The sequence below is a fragment of the Dermochelys coriacea genome, chromosome 2 (assembly GCF_009764565.3).
Source record: "Dermochelys coriacea isolate rDerCor1 chromosome 2, rDerCor1.pri.v4, whole genome shotgun sequence".
Taxonomy (NCBI): domain Eukaryota; kingdom Metazoa; phylum Chordata; order Testudines; family Dermochelyidae; genus Dermochelys; species Dermochelys coriacea.
In genome coordinates this window covers 102,053,193-102,074,591 of record NC_050069.1, presented here as the reverse complement: position 1 = coordinate 102,074,591, position 21,399 = coordinate 102,053,193, and the positions used below count along the sequence as shown (strand labels likewise).

The 21,399-nt window shown below is 39.4% G+C and overlaps 1 protein-coding gene across 11 annotated transcripts in view; it reads right to left on the bottom strand.

The window, feature by feature from the left end:
• The window catches only part of ZNF407 (zinc finger protein 407), a 471,531-nt gene that overhangs the window by 282,893 nt on the left and 167,239 nt on the right, over positions 1-21,399 (bottom strand). For all 11 annotated transcript variants that reach the window (XR_006278950.1, XM_038392353.2, XM_043508194.1 and 8 more), the window contains exon 4: positions 5,693-5,767. Coding sequence is in view for 10 of the 11 variants with exons in the window: in XM_038392353.2 (XP_038248281.1) it covers positions 5,693-5,767 (75 nt within the window). In the remaining variant the exon portion in view is untranslated. The remainder of the gene's footprint in view (positions 1-5,692; positions 5,768-21,399) is intronic.

The window sequence follows — 21,399 nt, the reverse complement described above, 5'->3', positions numbered from 1 at the left end:
GACCAGGGCTAAGAAATGGCATATATTCTTGCATATTTTAGGATGTCACCTATTGCAAATGTGAAATAGTAGCTCATTTTCCAAAATGCATAGACTCATACAATGTGCTGAAGATTAGAACTGAGATACTCCTATTTTTAACCTAGGATATGCTATGTTTTTTATAAAAGAATTTTGAAGTATAGTTCATCATTATTTAATAAAACTCAGAAATACTTAGACTGCAAGTAGATAGCAATGTAAATTTATTTATAGGATGTATACTAAAAGGCTCTCAAGTTGAAATCATGATATGGTCTTTCAGATCAACTGAAGATGATTTGAAACCCATAGATGCAGCTAGCCATCTCAAGTATGCCATGGCATACAATTTTTAATTTCCTGAGGGACACATTTCTTGTAGACACTGGCAGCTTTCTTTGTCTTTTATTAACACCCTATTGAGATCTCTATATCTAAGCCCACCAGTGATGATAGTGATTGTAATAGCTCAAATATAATGGTATCTCTACCTCAGAGACTATGGACATATTGCCAGCAAAGGGCAAAATATTGACCAGTTGTGTACAAATTTCAAGCAAAAATTTACCCCCAGTTATCTTAGAGTGATATCCCAGTATTTCTCAACACTTCAAAGACAACATATCAGAGTTTTCCCAGAGATCTCTGTGCAATAACTTTGGATAAATGTTTATTTTTAATGGTAACTACTGTACTCATTCCTATCACAAACATTCCCATTATAGCATTCAGACTAGTACTTTAAAACATGTCAAAATATTTAGAATCTAAGAATAGCCTTATAAAATATATATATATTTTCAATCTTACAAATGATTCTTGAAAACACTGGCCCAGACTCTGAAAAAAACACTTGCACAGGAGGAACTTTATGCCTGTTAACAATCCGATTGAACTCAACGGGATTACTCATGTATGTCATGTATACTTCTTAAAAAATACTTTTTTAAACTTCACCTTGTAGACTAGATAATTATATGATAACCACAACTAATTATGTTCTTTCACTAGTATACTACTATAAAAAAAATGTACTGGATAGATTAAATAGAGTTCTAGTGAACAATGAAATCATTGTTACCATGTTCTACAAGATTCATAAAAAAAATACTCTACATCAATTACCCTTATTCTGTAAAAATGTCTGGAGGACAGTTAAATGTACCTCTTCAGATTAAGCATTTCTAAACCTGAGCGATGCTTCATAATTAAAAAGTCGGTTAAGATGATGAATGTGTATACAAACACACACACACACACACACACACACACACAGAGGTGAGCTCAGAAATACATTTTTCAGTGAAATCCTTCTTTGGCCCAGTTTTGCGGCACGATAATGTCACTGCTGGCGTGTCATTGGTTTAACACAAATTACAACTCAGCACCATCATTCCTGGTCTTTTCCCTCACCACCAGACCCCATTGTCTACTATATATAATAAAAGGTGTAACTAAAAGATTTATCCTGCCAATAAGATATAGTTATAGGTCCCATGAAGATTACTGACACTGAACTACCAAATATGTACTAGCCTTGAACTTGGCAGATAACATACCAGTTTTGAGACACATTCAAGTTGATAATAAATCAGTATCTCAGTTCCAAAAAATGGAAAAAAATATGTAGAGGAATTTTTGTACAAAAATGTTCTTCTTTTGATTTAGCTATTCTCTGATAATGGACCATAATGGTCCAGGCAGTACTTTTTGTTGAAGTATGTAAGTATTTCATTATTTATAATTAATTTCTATAATTCTCTTTACTATAAGCTTATTTGATTTTAATTGCATTACATTCTCTGATAATTTCTCTTTTTAAACATGTTTTCCCTTTCAAATAAAATCCACATAAAAATGTTTTAAGAATACCCTTACTCATTATGCATTATGCTTGCTTTCCTTATTTGCATGAGCACATGCTGAGTACTGTCTCCAAAACACCTTCATTTTGTGTATCATATTGAAGACTAATACTTGTGGAGGATGTAAAGTAGCAGAGAATAAGCTGCCAAAGTCCAGCATCACTGCATGGATTGCAAAAGATATTTCTTTTCTCAGAACTGTCACAGTGCTTGTCATCAAAAATACTTTTTGTTAAGAAGTTTGTTAAAACAACCACCAACTTCTCAGTGTTTACAGTAGTTTAGCATTTTTTTCAATGTACCCTTTTGAACTTATTTCAATTTTCTGTTTTTGATGATAGTCATGCTGACAACTTTTTTTGGTCCATCACACTCTGCAGTACAATTACATGAATTTACTTTTAATAAATTACCATCTTTGCATACATCAGTCAAACCATGAAGACTAAACACTTGCAAACAAAATGCATTATTAATTTAATTGTCACAGCCTATTTAGCTAACTTCTATTAGTATTTGCTATAATAGGCAATGTATCAGGGGGCAAAATCTAATTCAAAACATAAAGAATAAACTGATTATATTGTCCTAGAGAAATTAAAATATAGCAAGCTTGCAAAATTATAGCCAAGGCATTAATGTTTTAAATAGGTAAGAAAACTACATAACTTAATTTAGAGAACAGTTATGCCCAAAGTGATGGTTGAACATGCTGATGAAGAGTTTCTTTGGTTCCTAAAGCCATTAAAAGACATCACACGCCTTCATAAATTGAGGGGAAATGTGGAAAGGGAAAGAGTGGTGGTTGGGCATTTATTGTATTAGATTACACTGTTTAAATCTTAGCCATCACCAGAAAGGGACTGCTATGAGGAAATTATATTGCTGTTGTAGTCCTGCCACTACTACTTAATGTTGCTGTACATTAAGACAACAAGCCAGATAAAAAAGTATTATGAAAAAGAAATAGTCAAAGACAAAATAAGGGATTTTAAAAAAGAGGAGTGAATAAGTCACTCAAAAAATCACTAGTTTATGCTGGCCGGGGGTGGGGGGAAGTATGCTGCAACACAGTATGCTACCAGATGGGACACTGGGGTTAGTGTCCTGAGCTTGGTTCTTTGCTCCCAGGGCAGCAAGGGCTAGGAGTGTTGTGAAAGCAGCTCGCTAAAGTCTGTGACAGGTGAAAACACATCATGTCACTCTTGCAACCCTACAATGGCTGATGGTTCAAAAAGCCTTTGAGGAATGTGGGAAAAGATGGGAGGGAAACAGGATCATGTAGGAGAGCTCCAGAAAAAAAAATAACACTGTTTTAGATTAAAGCATCCATTGTTTAAAGAACTCATTTGAGATGGTGAACACTAAAAATGTGCCTCTCAGGTCAGATAGTGTATTTGGAGATCTGTTGTATGCATATTTTATTGTACACATATTCACAAGGGTAATACAAGTTATTTCAATGTAGTATTTCTGATGATTAGGCAGTAAGTACCCCTTTGTAGAAGGATATATTTGAATAGAGTGCAAATTTTTGAATAGAGTTCTGGAGACAACAAACCACAAGAGCAAAATATTTTTCAGAATTCCACTGTGCCACCAGAAAAGATACCAAATATAAACTAACAGTTTTCATTTAACAATTTATACCAGTTATATCTTATTTGATGTAAATGTAACTATTTTTTCTTCCATGTCTTATGCTATAGTCCAGAAAAAAATGGAAATCTGAATAATCGTGATGTAATAGTGCTGTAACTAAAATTCTGCTTGAACAAACTGTAGAGAAAACTTTGCAAAAAGGCTTAAACACCAAAAGGGATAAAGCGTTAAAAATACACACTACCCATATATACAACATACGTGCATGCCAGAGGATGATCTGTTATTTGAATACTCTATATTAAGGTCATTTGAAAAGTAACGTATGGTAAATACATGGAGAAAAGGGCCTGATCTACTTCCATTTCTAGTGTCATTAATGGGAGCTGAATAAGACCCAAAGGAAAGTATTTTGATTGTACCATGGAATTTTTACTACCATGCTGAAACCACCATTTAGTTTTCCTTTTCTGAAGAGGAACTCCTCTAGCTGTATCTGAAGTTTAGAATGTTTTTTCATTTAAAACGCTTCTTTGATTGTCAACAGAGTGCATAAGTAATGCTTGAAGAAGTAGCAAGAACAACCCTGCGACACTTACAAAACTAACTAATATTCTAATAAGAAAAAGAAGATTTTAGAGTTTAAAAATACAGATATGGTGGACTATCCTCAGGAGAAGTAAATCAAAATGGCAGCTGCCAGGACAGTAATTAGGACTTTGATAATTCTATAATTAAAGTATGTCACAGCTATGAATTCTGTAACAAAAAAACCTGATATTTAGGGCATCCTTAAAACTTAAAATATCCTGATGTTAGTCACCCTAAGCACCTCATCCCAGAGTTACGTTTTCCCATGATTTTTCCAAAATTTAGATCTCTAATGTCCAGTATAATGGAGTATGTTCTTTAAAAAAGGTTTTAAAATATTAATTAAATGGTATTGCATACCTGAAAACAATTTTTGTAAAATAAATATTTGACATTACTCATAATTCATCATAAAAATTGAATAATTAAAATATTGTTTGCCATGATTCTTTTCTTTTTTAAATAAAAAGCCCCTATAATATTAACTATATTTTTTTACTATGGCAAAGCCACAACTTTTCCATTTCTTATCATGATAAAACATTTTACCTATATTTCCGGGATTCTGATCTCTCTGCACTTTTACAATGATGAATACTGTACATATGGAACATCCACATTGGTGAATACTAAGTTATTTAACTGGATGATTTCAGTAAATGTTTTGTTTTGTTAAAATTTCAATTTGCCTAAAAAGTCATTAAGTCTTATGTAGTGGGATTAGTTGTGATGTAAATGAGGAGCAAAATCTGATATTTGATGACCTAGTAAACATAGTTCTGTTTCAGTGATATGATATTTTTAAAACATGAAGCATTCTAGGTACATTTTAAAAGAGGAAAAATACATTTTTATAAACAAAACTTGTAAAAACTTATAAAAATCTAGAGTAAATGAACAAAGTTATAGAAATCAGAGATGGGCCAAAACCTAACACCAAATTCCTCTGCCCCTACCCTCAAAATTTTGAGAAGGTTGGGGGATTTGTGTATCCAGATCTCACACACAACTCTGTAGTTGTGACTCCAGTGAATCAACAAAACCTAAGGGGGCCTATTTTTTGGTTTGAAAATGTAAAATATTTTATAAACTTATAAGCACCAAATCCAAAAACAAAAATGGGTGGTGTGTAATTTTGGTTTGTTTTTGGGAAGGCAAGACACAGCTACTGAAGTTTTGCCCAGTATGACTGCCTGAGCCATACTCTAATAAAAATAAAATTAGATCTAGCTCTCATTAGAATCTATGGGAATCTTTCCATAGACTTCAGTGAGCATTCGATAAGACCCATGTAGTTCCCAGTCAGCAAATCATTTAAGTATGTCTTAATTCCCACTGATGTCAGTGAGATTTAAGCACACACTGAAAATTAAGCACTGCTTAAGTGCTTCACTGAATAAGGACCAGCCAGCCCCAAGCCTATATTCCTTATGCACACAACTCCAGTGGGAATTTTGGGTTGGCTAGGAACGCAGGATCATGCCTATATATTATATAAATGTATGTATATAGTATATTAATAGAATCCAAATCAGAGTAGTTAATACATCTTAAAAGATTTTTGCAGTACACATAAACACATTTGTGAAAATTAGCAAAATATTGTACTTTACCTTTCTTTTGGTGTACCGACTCCATGTTTGCCCAGTAAGTGAGTATTTAAGTGTTTCTTCATCACAAAGGCCACTCTTAAAAAAAAAAAATTAATTTCAATTGGCTTGTACCAAAACATTTGTAAAAATGGGTGGGGTTATTTTTTTAAACACATATTTAAGCATATTTTATTGAAGATGAAATGTAATCAGTTTTGTTAGATCAAGATATCATAACCTATTTTTAAATTTGAAAGTTGATATCATAACAACATAAATTTACAGGTCTACATCTGGGGTTTTCTTACACAGATATACAAAAAAAGTCATAAAAACAAATCACTTGTCAAAATACACAATAATTTTGTTCCTGATTCCCTTTGCAGTTTAAAAACACTTTATGTAATATGCTGAAAAACAAATTTATTTTTTACCTATATAACATTCTTTAACCTTCTATTTATTTAACCTTAAAACCTGAAACCCTTCTTTATGTGAGCAGTCCCATTGACTTCAGTAAAATGCTGCATGAATAAGGATAGCAGGATCAGTCCTTTAATCATTACTTGTGTTTGGTCAACCTTCAACATATTAATTATTTAAGGAGACATATAGGGAAAAAAAATAGCATTTGTAGTGCTGGGATTTCTTTTTGTGGCTAAAGGGAGATAATGTTTGTGATTACGTTGTGCACAGGAATTTTGCCCAAGTGGCACCAGGACATCATCAACAACAACAACAACAAATGTATTACCCAACATTATGACTTATACCAAACACAAAGCAATTCCATTACAGTAATTTAATTCTGGTGACATACGTAATGAAAAAGATAGGAGCCTACTGAGTAACGTTCTTCCGGTGATAACACCATTAACATCAATTCAAGGATATCATGTGACTGCTTCAAACAATTTAGATATCAGACTGAAACTTCAAACTAAAATGGTTCTCTAGATAAGCAAAAATCTTACTGCTGTAACTTTCAGTGTGAAAAAAGGGCTTGCAAACATTTTTGTTAATTATGTATTACAGCTGTCCTTCATAAAGTTAATTACTAATAGCTGAAAGGCAATAGAATCTATTTGCATATGTACATGAAAGGCATGACATATGCAAAAATATGATTTTAATTAGCATTCTATGATATGAAGGGCTACAAATCAAACTGGCATGTTATAAGATTTTTAACATTAAATGCTGAATTCATATGGACATGTTTGCACTAATGGACAATGCAAGGACTGTAAAACGCTGTAGCATTATGGCATATATGAGCCACAAAAGCCAAGAAAGAGTACTTTTCCTTTACAAATATGTTAATGTATCTTCTCCATGTCTGATCTACTTTGGGCACTTTCACATTATTACAGAGAATCTCATTTTTGTGAAGCCTTCAGGGTGTAAGAATATAATTCTGTCTTTTAAAAATGATAGTGACTTCATTATTTTTATAAGACGACATTAAAAATACCAGGGACTCATTTTTTTTCATATGGGATTAATAAGTATGGACACCACAATCTTTAGAAACTGAATAATCAATCACAGAATCTTGATTATTACTATGCAAATGTCATCAGAATTACTGTACATAAGGAAAATAATTGTACTGACATAAAATTCTGTGTTCCAACAGTACAAAGCATTCCAAATTTACTGCTGTTGTTTTGGGGCAGAAAGCAGTCATTTCGACATTGCTGTAAGTATATCTAACACATTTTAAATTAATATTATTCTTATTTTTAATTGGAAACCTCCATTGTCTCTCTTAATTTTCTAGAAAAAAATAAAAACTAAGATACTAATGTGTGAGAGCTGCACAATAATCAAAGTTGGGGGGAGCACAGCTTGTTATTTACATGGCAAAGTGTCATTATAGTATACTGAATGTAAAAATCTCAATCTCTTATGCAATATTTCCTAGGAAACTTTTTCATCAGAGTCTGGGCACTTAAGGGTTCCAAATGAAAAACAAAAATGTACTACTTTGTCCATTTCTGTAATGGAAAGAGAGAAAAAGCTGCATGTGAAAATCAAACAGGCAAGAAAGAAGGGAAAAAAGGCCTTATGCAGTATAATAAGTGATTTCATGTGAACAGCTGAATATCTGCAATGCTCCAGGTGTGAGTAACCATTTTGCTGCTTTTCCATAGCACAAACAAAATGGTAAAACAAAGATGAAAACTGCCACTGTAAATGTTTCAGGAACTGCCATCAGGTTCCCCTTCAAATGTAATGCTAAAGGGCCTGATACTGAAAAGCTCAGTGCTTCCTGAGACATGTTGAGTGCTTCAAGGGGAGCTAAGGGAATTCACCATACCTCAAGTATGGTGTTCAACAGTTTGCAGGATCAGGCCTTAAATGATAATGTTGGCATTCTTAAAAGAAATTAAATAGATGAACAATAATTATTATACAAATATAATCAATACAGAGAGCACTTACTGAAGGCAAAACATTATTTTTTTCTAGAACTCAGCCTCTACTTCAAGAAGATGACTCTGCGCTTCAGAAGTACAACAGCTATAGATTTTTGGGAAGACCCTAGGCCAAGTCCACTGTTATGGGAGGCAATGTCATCCAAGGCTCCTGCAATGTTGCCAACTCTTGCAATGTTATTAATAGCCGTGATATTTGGTATTTTTTTTTCCAGAGTCCCAGCTTCTGGAACCAGGTGATGACTTGAAAAATCTTAGCTTTCACTTAAAAAAAAAAAAAAAAAAAAAAAAGTGAATTTCTAGCCCTCAGGGTTGAAGAGAGATGCTTGAAAATGTAAAACAGTCTCAAAAACCAGAAGTCCAGTAAGAATGCAGATTTACTGCTTTTTAAAATCTCATGATTTGGGGGGGAGGGGGGCTGACCCATGATTTTTGAATGCTTTGGTTTGGCAATACTGCTAATAGTACCTGGGCCTACCAGTCAGCTGCTTGAGCAGAACCAACTCTTTTAAAGAGCAGCTGCAGGGACCACTGGACCCAAGAAAAGAAAGCTCACCAGTCCGAGAGTGAGCATGATATGATGGATTAAGCAAGAAATTAAGAGTAAGGGACTAATCACAGTGCTCTTAAAAACACTTTCTGTGGCATTTGTCTAGTCACGTGGAATTGGTAGCAAAACATTCCACAGATCTGTGCCTCTCCCCCACCCCCACCTTGCAAAAGATTAAGGCTGCCCCTACCATGAATAAAAGTTCATTAGAAGGAATGAATTTAAGATGGCATGCAACCTACTGTGGCGGCTTTCACATACGATCTCACAGGGGCTATGCACCATTAGAGTGATAGCACTATAGACCAGGCATGAATAATTTCCATTGCAAGTTAACACAAATATTATATATTTTTTAAAAACCCTCTTTAATAAAAGACTTGTGTGACACCGAGGGAGTGAAGTGAATTAAAGATTGACATAGATCATTTATACATGAAAGCTCAGATAGTTACAACTAATGCATAAATAGAAAGTATTAAAGTGTCAGGAAAGGAGTCGTGATCTATTATTCTACTTAAGGTATAAGTTAAATTTTAAAAAGTTATATCAATGACATAATTTGATTTATTATATATGTTGTAAAAAAGTTAGGAAATGTACTGCCACTTTACTTATCTTTTTATCATCAATGAAATATTGTTTTTGTTTTGATAAGACCAGAAGTGGATGGGATTTTTATACAATAGTTATGCAATAGAGTTGCCACCTTTCTAACTGCTGACCCCAAGGCCCCACCCCTGCTCCACCTCGTCCCTCAAAGCCCAACCCCCTTTGCTGTCTCTTCCCCAGACCCCGCCCCTTTTTCTGCCTCTTCCCACAAGGCACCCCCACGCTCCACCTCTTGCCCCCAAGTTCCCTCCCCCACTGTTTGCTCCTCCTCCCCTCCCCTGTCACTCACTGGATTATTTCCACCTACCTCCTCCTGCCCATCTGGGCTCACTTTGCTACTGGGATGGGATGGAACCTGCTGCCTGACAAAGAGCCTGCATGCAGGTAGGAGGCAACCCTGGCTGAGAAGGGGCTGGCACAGGTTAATGACCTGATGTCTCCCCTTGCCCCACAGTAAATGGACTTTTGGTCTCATGTTGGGTGGAAGGGACCAGGGCCTGACCCCAACAGCAGCAGTTCCAAAGCCTTCATAGTGGTTTCATGCTAGCTGCTGTGACAACTACTAAATGGAAATCAAATACTTAAGTTTTACAAGGAAGATCATAACCCACAAGTATCTGACTCTGTTTAATAAAATGTGTTTCTATAAATAGAAATTTGTTGGTCTCTAAGGTGCCACAGTACTCCTGTTCTTTTTGCGGATACAGACTAACACGGCTGCGACTCTGAAACCCTTAAATTAGCTGCTGTGTACACCAGAACAGGGTTTTGCACATATAAATCACTGCACATTCAAATTTTACAGATCTAAATTTTGGTGAATCTTAATTTACTAAACTATGCAGAACATTGCTGCCAAAGGTCACAAATATTGCCTCTATGGCAGGATGGCCTATTCAGCAGGTCAATTTAAGACAACACAGTACAGAAATTTGTAAAACTGATTAGGAGGCAAAGGTTTTATACAAATAAGCTGTTTTTTTTCCATGCAGCACAAGTCTAAAATCCTGGGAATTTCATAGCTGTTTGCTGACTTTGAAGGGACCAGGCTGGATTGCCAACAACTCTCTTACAGGACTGTACACAAGGAACTCAATTTAAAAGTGAAATATCTGACAGCGGTGAGTTTGTTGTGGAAGATATCCACAAATCTGAAAGGTGCAAGCCTCCCATGACAGAGTGTCAGGTTCTAGATCCTTAGATGGAAAAGCAGGGCTTTTCTGCTGACTCATCTAGCAGCTGGGTCTTTATAACAGGACATTCTGGCCCTTATGCATATCTCTACATTGCATCCGGGACCAAACCTCCCAGCCTAGGTCCACAGACTTATGCCAGCAGGGCTTGCACTAGCATGCTATAAGTAGCTGTGTAAACTTTGCTTTGACATTTAGTTGGGCCTGGAGCTCAGGTTCTCAAGCCTTGGGGCAGGGGGAGAGGTAGGAAACCCCAATATCTTGAGAGATCAAATCTGCACGATCACCTACCCCAATGCCCCTTAAAAAAAAACCAGTATGAAACTGTCAATGCTGTGCCTTATTTAGCCAGAGAGGATACTATTAAATCAACAAACACACACATTTCTCCCTCCCACCCCCTCCTCATCTCCCAACAGCACTCCCACTCTTGGGGCTGACTCTGGGACAGAGACCAGAAAATTTATCCCGGTCTTGTGAATGGGAGTACAGGCCCTTTCAACTCTACAATAGAGCTATTCCTTCAATGGAGACTTATTATTATTCTTGAATTAAGTCCAAAAAAGCAGAATTTTAGGAAACAGATTTTGAATGGATACATAATAATCAGCTGAGCAAACTACAACCTTATCTTCTAGAAATCTCCCCTCCTATTTTTTCTGTTTTCTTTGTGAAGGTTCCTTGAGTGAAACTGGGTGCATGTGGGGAACAAGTTGAAAAGGAAAATTCTTGGAATATGGCAACATTGGAGGAATATGTCTCTGTACATCTCATGCCCTGGGTATACCTATATCACTGATCCTGACCCCATTTGAACATAATTATGGACACGGGATTATCAATGTGCTGTTCAATGAGCTTCATCAATCTACAGAATAATTTACTGTCTGTACCAGACAGATCATTATGGATGAGTTGCACACTATCAATCAGCTCTGTTGTTCCTGCATATTCCTGTGTCTCTCATCATGTTTCAATTGCTGTCCTTCTATCACCAATCTGTGTTCCTAAGATGTAAAAGAATTATTAGTTGCATGGCCATAAAGTGGTGGCGATAGGCAGGATTGTCTCCTTCCACCTCTTCTGGTATAAGAGTCTTAGGCAGAGAAAAGGAGAGTGGAAAACAAACATATCTCAATTGTACAACAGCTGGTCTATGAGTAAGAATTCCCTGAATGGTTTGCCCATTCAGCAGCTGGTGTTGGGAAGACATATAGAATCAAAATCCAAATAGTTATACCACTATGAAAGAAGAGAGCTATATGGAATGAGCGGGAGCTTCTTTACTTGGATACTAGTTAAAGATGGCTAGCTAACCGGGACAAGTGCTCCGTTGTTCCTGGTACATAGAGACCAGTACTGAGGAAGCTGCACCTTCTAAAAGAAGGTAGAAAGCTGCTTGAATAGCAGAGCACACGTCCCTTTTGAAATTGGGCTTAGCACCTAAGCCCCTTAGACACTTTTGAAAATGATATGACGTTTCCCACAGTATCTAGAAGAGGTTGTACAATAAAACACTATTGGAGACTAGTATGCAAATGCAGATTTTGATCAATGACAAAGCAGAATGTCATGCATACGAAACATACTTTGGGCCATGTAAAAAACAACCGCAGTAAACTTTGGGATGCACATATGGCATCATGATAAGCACCATCAGACGGTTGTGTCTGCTATTTCAGGACACAACAGAGTACAATCTATTGTTGAAACCAAGGCAAACATTTGCCAGTTTACTGAGATTTACAATAGAATTTACTTTAAAATAAAAAAGTGGATCTTTCTTTGCTGTAACTATGACATCTAAAATGAATGAAACAGAGTTTCAAGGTTTTATTTTTTCCTTAGAATTTCACTGGAATTAGGAGAACTCTAATATTATTCACAGGAAAATATTATCTAATGAACAGGTTAACTAAAAATTAATAATCTGTGAAACAGGTCAAACAAAAAACAAACAAAATGCAATCAATTTTAAGGAACGTGTGCCTTTTAATTTTCCCCAAACACCTATGTTTGGCAATGAAACGGAAGGTGTTCATGCATCATTACTAAAAACAACAATCCACTTGAAGAAAATGTTGAACTCAGTGGGCATTTCTTGCAATACAAAATAAAAATGTAATTCATTATTTTATCTTATATTTGTTCTTAAAGTTGAAAATTTTGGCAGAAGGTGACTTGACATGTAGAACATCTAAAGACCAACGAGAACATCCATGGTTCTATTATGAATACATATAAAAAGTTGGGCTATGCTAGTAAGTTCAATTTTAATAAGCAGGAGCCTATTTACAGTACATTACTCACCTGCTTATTTTATTAGCTTATTTTATTATTTTATACTCACCTGCTTTATTTTAGTTTAAAAAAAATAAACATCTCCCCACTTGCCTTGCTTGCTTAGTGAGCATGTTAAAAAGAGCTGAACGGTGGCAAAAATTTTGAAGTCGAAAGGTGTCTGTCAAGAATCCACTTTGCAAACATATGACAAAATTAGCACCATTACAAGATATGTTTGTTTCAATATTCAGAGGATTTAATGAATGTTAAGTAATAACGGTAGGCAGCACAGCTATGTAATTACATTTCAAAACACACCTTACAAAATTACTTCTAAGCTGAAAGAATCACATGTTCTATTATTTTTCCCTGGCTGTCAAACATCTGTATACTGTCACCTCTAACAAGTGTATGGTAATCTAACAGCTGCGCAAAGAACTAAAAAATCAATGCATTTTGTATCAGTGCTATCACCCTCCCAGTCTACCACAACACAGAACCTGTTTTCATAATTTGTGAAATGCAACCTTAGGCTTAGTTTCACAGCGTGCCTTGCATCAAGAACAGATTATCATCAACATACAAAAAACTTACAATACCTGAGAACATGATCGTTTGTTTGTCATGCTCAATAAGGGTCTCTCAGTACTCTCAAAATAAACCAAGTTTTTCAGGTGTATGCAACGTGAACAAAGGGTTGACCTACAGATTTCACAGCCCAGAAGATTCCCTGTCTCCCAACATGCTTCCTCCCTCCCCCAACATTTCAAAGCCCATACAACTGTGATCTTGTTCCCCCTGTTGACAGCAACAAAGGGGGAAATGTAGTTGGCAACAAAAGTCATCAGACGAGGCATTGTGACCCCATTGTGAACCTTTATTAGAGGTTTATTTTCATTCATTTCCATCCTCTACATTCCCATCTCTATTCTACACTATGACCTACTATTTAAAAGAGATGCATTAGAATGACATTATTCACCTACCTCTCTTGTTCACTCACTGAGACACAGAATGGCATTACTAGCAAGACAAATGAGAGGACAAAATTAGTCATACATTTTGGGTGAAATCCTGGCCCCTTTGAGGTCAGTGGTGAAACTCCCAAGGGTCAGGATTTCACTCAAAATGCATGACTAATGTCGTCGTCTCACTTGTCTCACTAGTAATGCTCTGAGTCTCAGTCTCTATCTTCAGAAATGAGCACTCTTTCCCCAAACCAGAATTCAATACCTAAACAGATGGTGCCTTTAATCTGGCAGTTTCATACTGGGACGCTTGCTCTCCTTCCAATCACATGAAAAATATTATTTTCTGCTAAAAAGAACATCAGCCCAAGGCACTAGGTCACGAGAATCCCAAAATTTCCTGTTCCTCACAAACTGTAAAAAATTGATGAAGGAGAAAAATCAGGCAGAGAGGCTTATGCCTATGCCACTTCACATAGTGCTTTTCAACTGGGTTTGATACTGCATCACATTTTGCTCTTCATCAGAATCATCTTTCCAAACCCTTCTCTAACAGGCACTCACATCCACAACCTCTATAGTCTCCGTGCCATCCCAGTGCCTGGGTAAGAGGTTCCTATGTGAGAAATAGCTGGCTTAAGATCCAGGTAGATAAGTGTAGGTGAAGATGCCCGTTGAAGAATTAACAGGAAGGGTAATTACAGTAAAAGCTTTGTTATCTGGCACACTGGGAGAATGGGGGGTGCCAGTAAGTCAAAAATTCTGGTTAACTAAGAGGGAGGGAGTTTGGGTGCGTGAGGGGGCTCGGGGCAGAGAACGGTTTTTGGGGTGCTGGATCCAGGCAGCACTCACCTCGGAAGGCTCCCCAGAAGCGGCAACATGGGCAACCAGATACTTGATCAGTGGACTGATCTTTCTTAATCAATGGTGCCATTTCCATTCCCATATGTTACCAGATACATGGCTGGCAAGTGTGCCCAGTTTAAGTTTTTATCATACACTTAAAGAGAATGGTTTTGTCTTCAGCAAGTTAAAATAGAGCAAATTTAAATTTTAAAATGTAGAAAAGGGAGTGGGAGGGAGGCATTGAAGAAAACAGCCTATGTCTCCTCCTTGTTATATCTTAGCTGCTGACAACAGGTGCAATCGCTGCTGATGCCCCTTCTTCTGCTTCTAATATTTCTCTTTCCCACTCCAATGCAGTTTCCTGTCCTTCAGCTTTCTCTGAGCTAAGTTATATAGACATTGTCCTTTTAAAAGAAATATTTTTCTCCTCTTCCACTCCAATGCTGACATTTCTAGGGAATTCCAAGATTTTGATCAAATAATTATAATAATTTACATTTTATTCAGTGCATTGCGTTTTAAGTATACAAAAGTGTTTTACAAACAATTCAAAAAGAGCACCACTGAAATGCAGTTATTTCAGGGATGTAGAGCACCACTATCACTATCACTATAATGGATGAAATGGGAATTCTAGTCTAAGACGCCAAGAAGTTAACCTAAACTGTCATGAAAGTTCCATGTGATGCTAAGGGTTAAATTTTTAAAGGAAGACTAATTGTGTTTGAATACACACCCAGTGAAAATTCACTTACTATTGAGATATTTGCATATGTACATTGTTCATTTACGTTCACTTGTATTCACAATACCGGATAGGCATTCACAATCAAGGTAGTGGAGCGTACAAATGTAAGTATGTTATTGTTTGCTCAATTTTGTATATGCAGGTGAACCGCTTTTTGGATAATGTGGCCCTTACTGTGGTGAGCAAAAATGCCTCCATTTTATGGTCGCATGTGAAAGATTCATACATAATAAATTGTATGGAACATCACGTATCCACTGAAATCAATGAAAAATGAAGGACCAAGTTGTACCTGTGCCCTGGTCTACACTAGCAGCTGAGGTCGAATTTAGCAGTGTTAAATCGATTTAACCCTGCACCCGTACACATGACGAAGCCATTTTTTTCGACTTAAAGGGCTCTTAAAATCAATTTCCTTACTCCACCCCTGACAAGGGGATTAGCGCTGAAATCGGCCTTGCCGGGCCGAATTTGGGGTACTGTGGACGCAATTAGATGGTATTGGCCTCCGTGAGCTATCCCAGAGTGCTCCATTGTAACCACTCTGGACAGCACTCTCAACTCAGATGCACTGGCCAAGTAGACAGGAAAAGGCCCATGAACTTTTGAATTTCAATTTCCTGTTTGGCCAGCGTGGCGAGCTGCAGGAGAGTGCAGAGCTCATCAGCAGAAGTGACCATGCAGAGCTCATCAGCAGAGGTGACCATGATGGAGTCCCAGAATTGCAAAAGAGCTCCAGCATGGACCTAACGGGAGGTACGGGATCTGATCGCTGTATGGAGAGAGGAATCTGTGCTATCAGAACTACGTTCCAGTTTTCGAAATGCCAAAACATTTGTCAAAATCTCCCAGGGCATGAGGACAGAGGCCAGAACAGGGACCCGAAGCAGTGTCGTGTGAAACTTAAGGAGCTGAGGCAAGCCTACCAGAAAACCAGAGAGGCAAACGGCCGCTCCCGGTCAGAGCCCCAAACATGCTGCTTCTTTGATGAGCTGCATGCCATTTTAGGGAGTTCAGCCACCACTACCCCAGCCGTGTTGTTTGACTCCTTCAATGGAGATGGAGGCAACATGGAAGCAGGTTTTGCGGACGAGGAAGATGATGATGAAGAAGTTGTAGATAGCACACAGCAAGTAAGCAGAGAAACCGGTTTTCCTGACAGCCAGGAACTGTTTCTCACCCTGGACCTGGAGCCAATACCCCCCCGAACCCACCCAAGGCTGTCTCCCGGACCCGCCAGGCAGAGAAGGGACCTCTGGTGAGTGTATCTTTTAAAATACTACACATGGTTTAAAAGCAAGCATGTTTAATGATTAATTTGCCCTGGCATTTGCGGCTCTCTGGATGTACTCCCAAAGCCTTTGCAAAAAAAAGAGGAGGGCAGCCTTATTCCGTCCACCATGGGAGGACACTTTACCACACCAGGCCAGTAGCACATACTCGGGAATCATTGCAGAATAAGGCACTGCAGTGTATGTTTCCTGGCATTCAAACAACATCCGTTCTTTATCTCTCTGTGTTATCCTCAGGAAATGATATCATTCTTGGTCACCTGGTTGAAATAGGGTGCTTTTCTTAAGGGGACATTCAGAGGTGCCTGCTCCTGCTGGGCTGTTTGCCTGTGGCTGAACAGAAATGTTCCTCGCTGTTAGCCACGGAGATGGGGGAGGGGCTAGCCACATGGTGGGGAGAGGCAAAATGCGACCTTGGAACGAAAGCACATGTGCTATGTATGTAATGTTAACAGCAAGGTTTATCGTGAAAGAGTGTACCCATTGTTCTATAAAATGTGTCTTTTTAAATACCACTGTCCCTTTTTTTTTCCTCCACCAGCTGCATGTGTTTCAAGGATCACAGGATCTTCTCCTTCCCAGAGGCTAGCGAAGATTAGAAGGTGAAAAAAATGCACTTGTGATGAAATGTTCTCTGAGCTCATGCTGTCCTCCCACACTGACAGAGCACAGAAGAATGCATGGAGGCAGACAATGTCAGAGTGCAGGAAAGCACAAAATGACCGGGAGGAGAGGTGGCGGGCTGAGGAGAATAAGTGGCGGGCTGAAGAGAGAGCTGAAGCTGAAAGGTGGCAGCAGCATGATGAGAGGAGGCAGGATTCAGTGCTGAGGCTGCTGGAGGATCAAACTAATGTGCTCCAGCGTATGGTTGAGCTGCAGGAAAGGTAGCTGGAGCACAGACCACCGCTACAGCCCATGTGTAACCAACTGCCCTCCTCCCAAACTTCCATAGCCTCCTCACCCAGATGCCCAAGAACGCGGTGAGGGGACCTCTGGCCACCCAGCCACTCCACCCCAGAGGATTGCCCAAGCAACAGAAGGCTGGCATTCAATAAGTTTTAAAGTTTTAAACTTTTAAAGTGCTGTGTGGCCTTGTCCTTCCCTCCTCCACCACCCTTCCTGGTGCTTCTCTCCTCCATAACCCTTCCCGGGCTACCTTGACAGGTGTCTCCCTATTTGTGTGATGAATTAATAAAGAATGCATGAATGTGAAGCAACACTGACTTTATTGCCTCTGTAAGTGGTGATCGAAGGGAGGAGGGAAGGGTGGTTAGCTTACAGGGAAGTAGAGTGAACCAAGGGGCGGGGGGTTTCATCAAGGAGAAACAAACAGAACTTTCACACCGTAGCCTGGCCAGTCATGAAACTGGTTTTCAAAGCTCCTCTGATGCACACCACACCCTCCTGTGCTCTTCTAACCGCCCTGGTGTCTGGCTGCGCATAACCAGCAGACAGGCGATTTGCCTCAAACCCCACCATAAATGTCTCCCCCTTGCTCTCACAGATATTGTGGAGTGCACAGCAAGCAGTAATAACAGTGGGAATATTGGTTTCACTGAGGTCTAACTGAGTCAGTAAACTGTGCCAGTGCGCTTTTAAACGTCCAAATACACATTCTACCACCATTCTGCCCTTGCTCAGCCTGTATTTGAACAGCTCCTGACTACTGTCAGGCTGCCTGTGTACTGCTTCATGAGCCATGGCATTAAGGACTAGGCTGGGTCCCCAAGGATTACTATAGGCATTTCTACATTCCCAATGGTTATTTTCTGGTCTGGGAATAAAGTCCCTTCCTGCAGCTTTTGAAACAGACCAGAGTTCCTGAAGATGCGAGCGTCATGTACCTTTCCCGGCCATCCCACGTTGATGTTGGTGAAACGTCCCTTCTGATCCACCAGGGCTTGAACCACTATTGAAAAGTACCCCTTGCAGTTTATGTACTCGCCGGCTTGGTGCTCCAGTGCCAAGATAGGGATATGGGTTCCGTCTATCGCCCCACCACAGTTAGGGAATCCCATTGCAGCAAAGCCATCCACTATGACCTGCACATTTCCCAGGATCACTACCCTTGATATCAGCAGATCTTTGATTGCGTTGGCTACTTGCATCACAGCAGCCCCCACAGTAGATTTGCCCACTACAAATTGATTCCCAACTGACCAGTAGCTGTCTGGCATTGCAAGCTTCCACAGGGCTATTGCCATTCGCTTCTCAGCTGTGAGGGCTGCTCTCATCTTGGTATTCATGCGCTTCAGGGCAGGGGAAAGCAAGTCACAAAGTTTCATGAAAGTGCCCTTAGACATGCGAAAGTTTCACAGCCATTGGGAATCGTCCCAGACCTGCAACACTATGCGGTCCCACCAGTCTGTGCTTTTTTCCCAGGCCCAGAGTCGGCGTTCCACAGCATGAACCTGCCCGATTAGCACCATGATGCCTGCATTGCCAGGGCCCGTGCTTTGAGAGAAGTCTGTGTCCATGTCCTCATCACTCTTGTCACCGCGCTGACGTCACCTACTTGCCCTGTTTCGCTTTGCCAGGTTCTGATGCTGCATATACTGCTGGATAATGCGTGTGGTGTTTAATGTGCTCCTAATTGCCAAAGTAATCTGAGCGGGCTCCATGCTTCCCATGGTATGGCATCTGCACAGAAAAAAGGCGCGGAACAATTGTCTGCAGTTGCTCTGACGGAGGGAGGGGCGACTGACGACATGGCTTACAGGGTTGGCTTACAGGGAATTAAAATCAACAAAGGGGGTGGCTTTACATCAAGGAGAAACAAAAACAACTGACACACAGAATGGCCCCCTCAAGGATTGAACTCAAAACCCTGGGTTTAGCAGGCCAATGCTCCACCCAGTAAGCTATCCCTCCCTCTGGTATTTCAGGCAGGACTTCACGGAGGGAGAGAGGAAGGGAGGGAGGCGGGAGCAAATGAATACAAAACAAATCTGGTCTATTTCTTGTTTTGATCCACTCCATCTATCTTTTAGATCTTTGGCTGGCAGCAGATGGTGCAGAAGGACTGCAAGCCATCCACATCTCCTGGCTGCTTGGCAGAAGATGGTGCAATAGGACTGCTAGCCATCCTCATCTCCTGCCTGCTCGGCAGAAGATGGTACAATAGGACTGCCTGCAGGACTAAAGAGAATGACCTGGTCAAGTCACTCCTAATTTAATCCCTGCACCCATATCTGCCCAGGTGCTCCTGACCAACCTTACCAAGGTGGCCAGGAGCACCTCGGACGTGATGAGGATGGTTTTCAGGCCTATTGTACTGTCTGCTGCCACAAGGCAATGGGTTGCTGCTGCTGTGTAGCAATGCAGTAACGTGTCTGCCAGCACCCAGGAGACATACTGTGACAGTGAGCTGAGCAGGCTCCATGCTTGCCATGGTATGGCATCTGCCCAGATAACTCAGGAAAAAAGGCACGAAACGATTGTCTGTCGTTGCTTACACAGAGGAAGGGAGGGCCTGATGACATGTACCCAGAACCACCCGCGACAATGTGTTTTGCCCCATCAGGCATTGAGATCTCAACCCAGAATTCCAATGGGCAGCGGAGACTGCAGAAACTGTGGAATAGCTACCCACAGTGTAACACTCCGGATGTCGATGCTAACCTCGGTACTGTGGAAGCACTCCACTGAGTTAATGCACTTAGAGTATTTTGTGTGGGGACACACACAATCGACTATATAAAAAAGATTTCTAAAAAACTGACTTCTATAAATTCAACCTAATTTCATAGTGTAGACATACCCTGTGAGAATCTGAACTCACAGTTCCATATGGTTGTCAATGTAAATAGGTCTCAGGTTCAAAATACTTTAAGTCGCTCCCTGCAAGAATTATAACAATAATCCAAAATAACTTCCGGCTTCAATGCAGAGAACAAAACTAAAATAAAATAAAAAAATCAGAATTTTCACAATCAGCTTCATTCCTGAGATTAGCAAAGACACCAACAACCATGACTAATTGGATAAAATGTCTACATTTTTATGTACTGCTGCTACTAAGGACTCAGAGGTAGAAAGTAGTTTGTTAACCATGTGATTTTTATAGCGTGGACTAGAAGTTGATTCTGTAAGCAGCAAATAGTAGATACAGAATGTATGGAGGAGGGGAGTTGATTTTATAACAGTTACAAAGAAAAGGGTCCAAAATATTAAGCAGGAAACAAATGGCTAGGTGAAAATGCTATATTATAAAATTATTATAAAAACCTTCAAATTGCTCTTCATGGGGGAAAAAAGAGCCCAGTTTGCCAGATAACCTGACAGTGCACAGTTCTGTGATAATAAGATCAAAGGAACCTGTAAACCCAAGGCTCTAATTTTCTTATAGCGAGTGTGTAACATTTTGCAAAGTAAAATTGACTGAGATGGAAGCTATTTTGCATGGTACAGTGGCGATGGCTAACAAATGAGAGTTTTGTGGGTTGAATGTTAGTCCCCTGCCTCATCTGCCACCCCTAATGACAGCAGCCACCTGCTGTTTTATTGTCACAGCTGGAGCCAGTTCACACTCCTTGGTGCTGAGCTCTGCCCATGAGCGCCAAGCTCTCGCCTCGCCTCATTACTTTGATGAACTTTTTATGGTCAGCACCCATGAAGACCTCATCTAGGACTATGCAACCTAGACCGGCTTCAGGGAGTGCTTCCAGCTAGCAGGAGGTGATAATACAGAGTGACACTAAGGCTGCTACTGTCTGTCACTTTGTCAAGAAGTCACTGTACTTTTGACTCTACAGGGCCCTCAACAGGTAACATGCCATGAAATTCTCATATATAA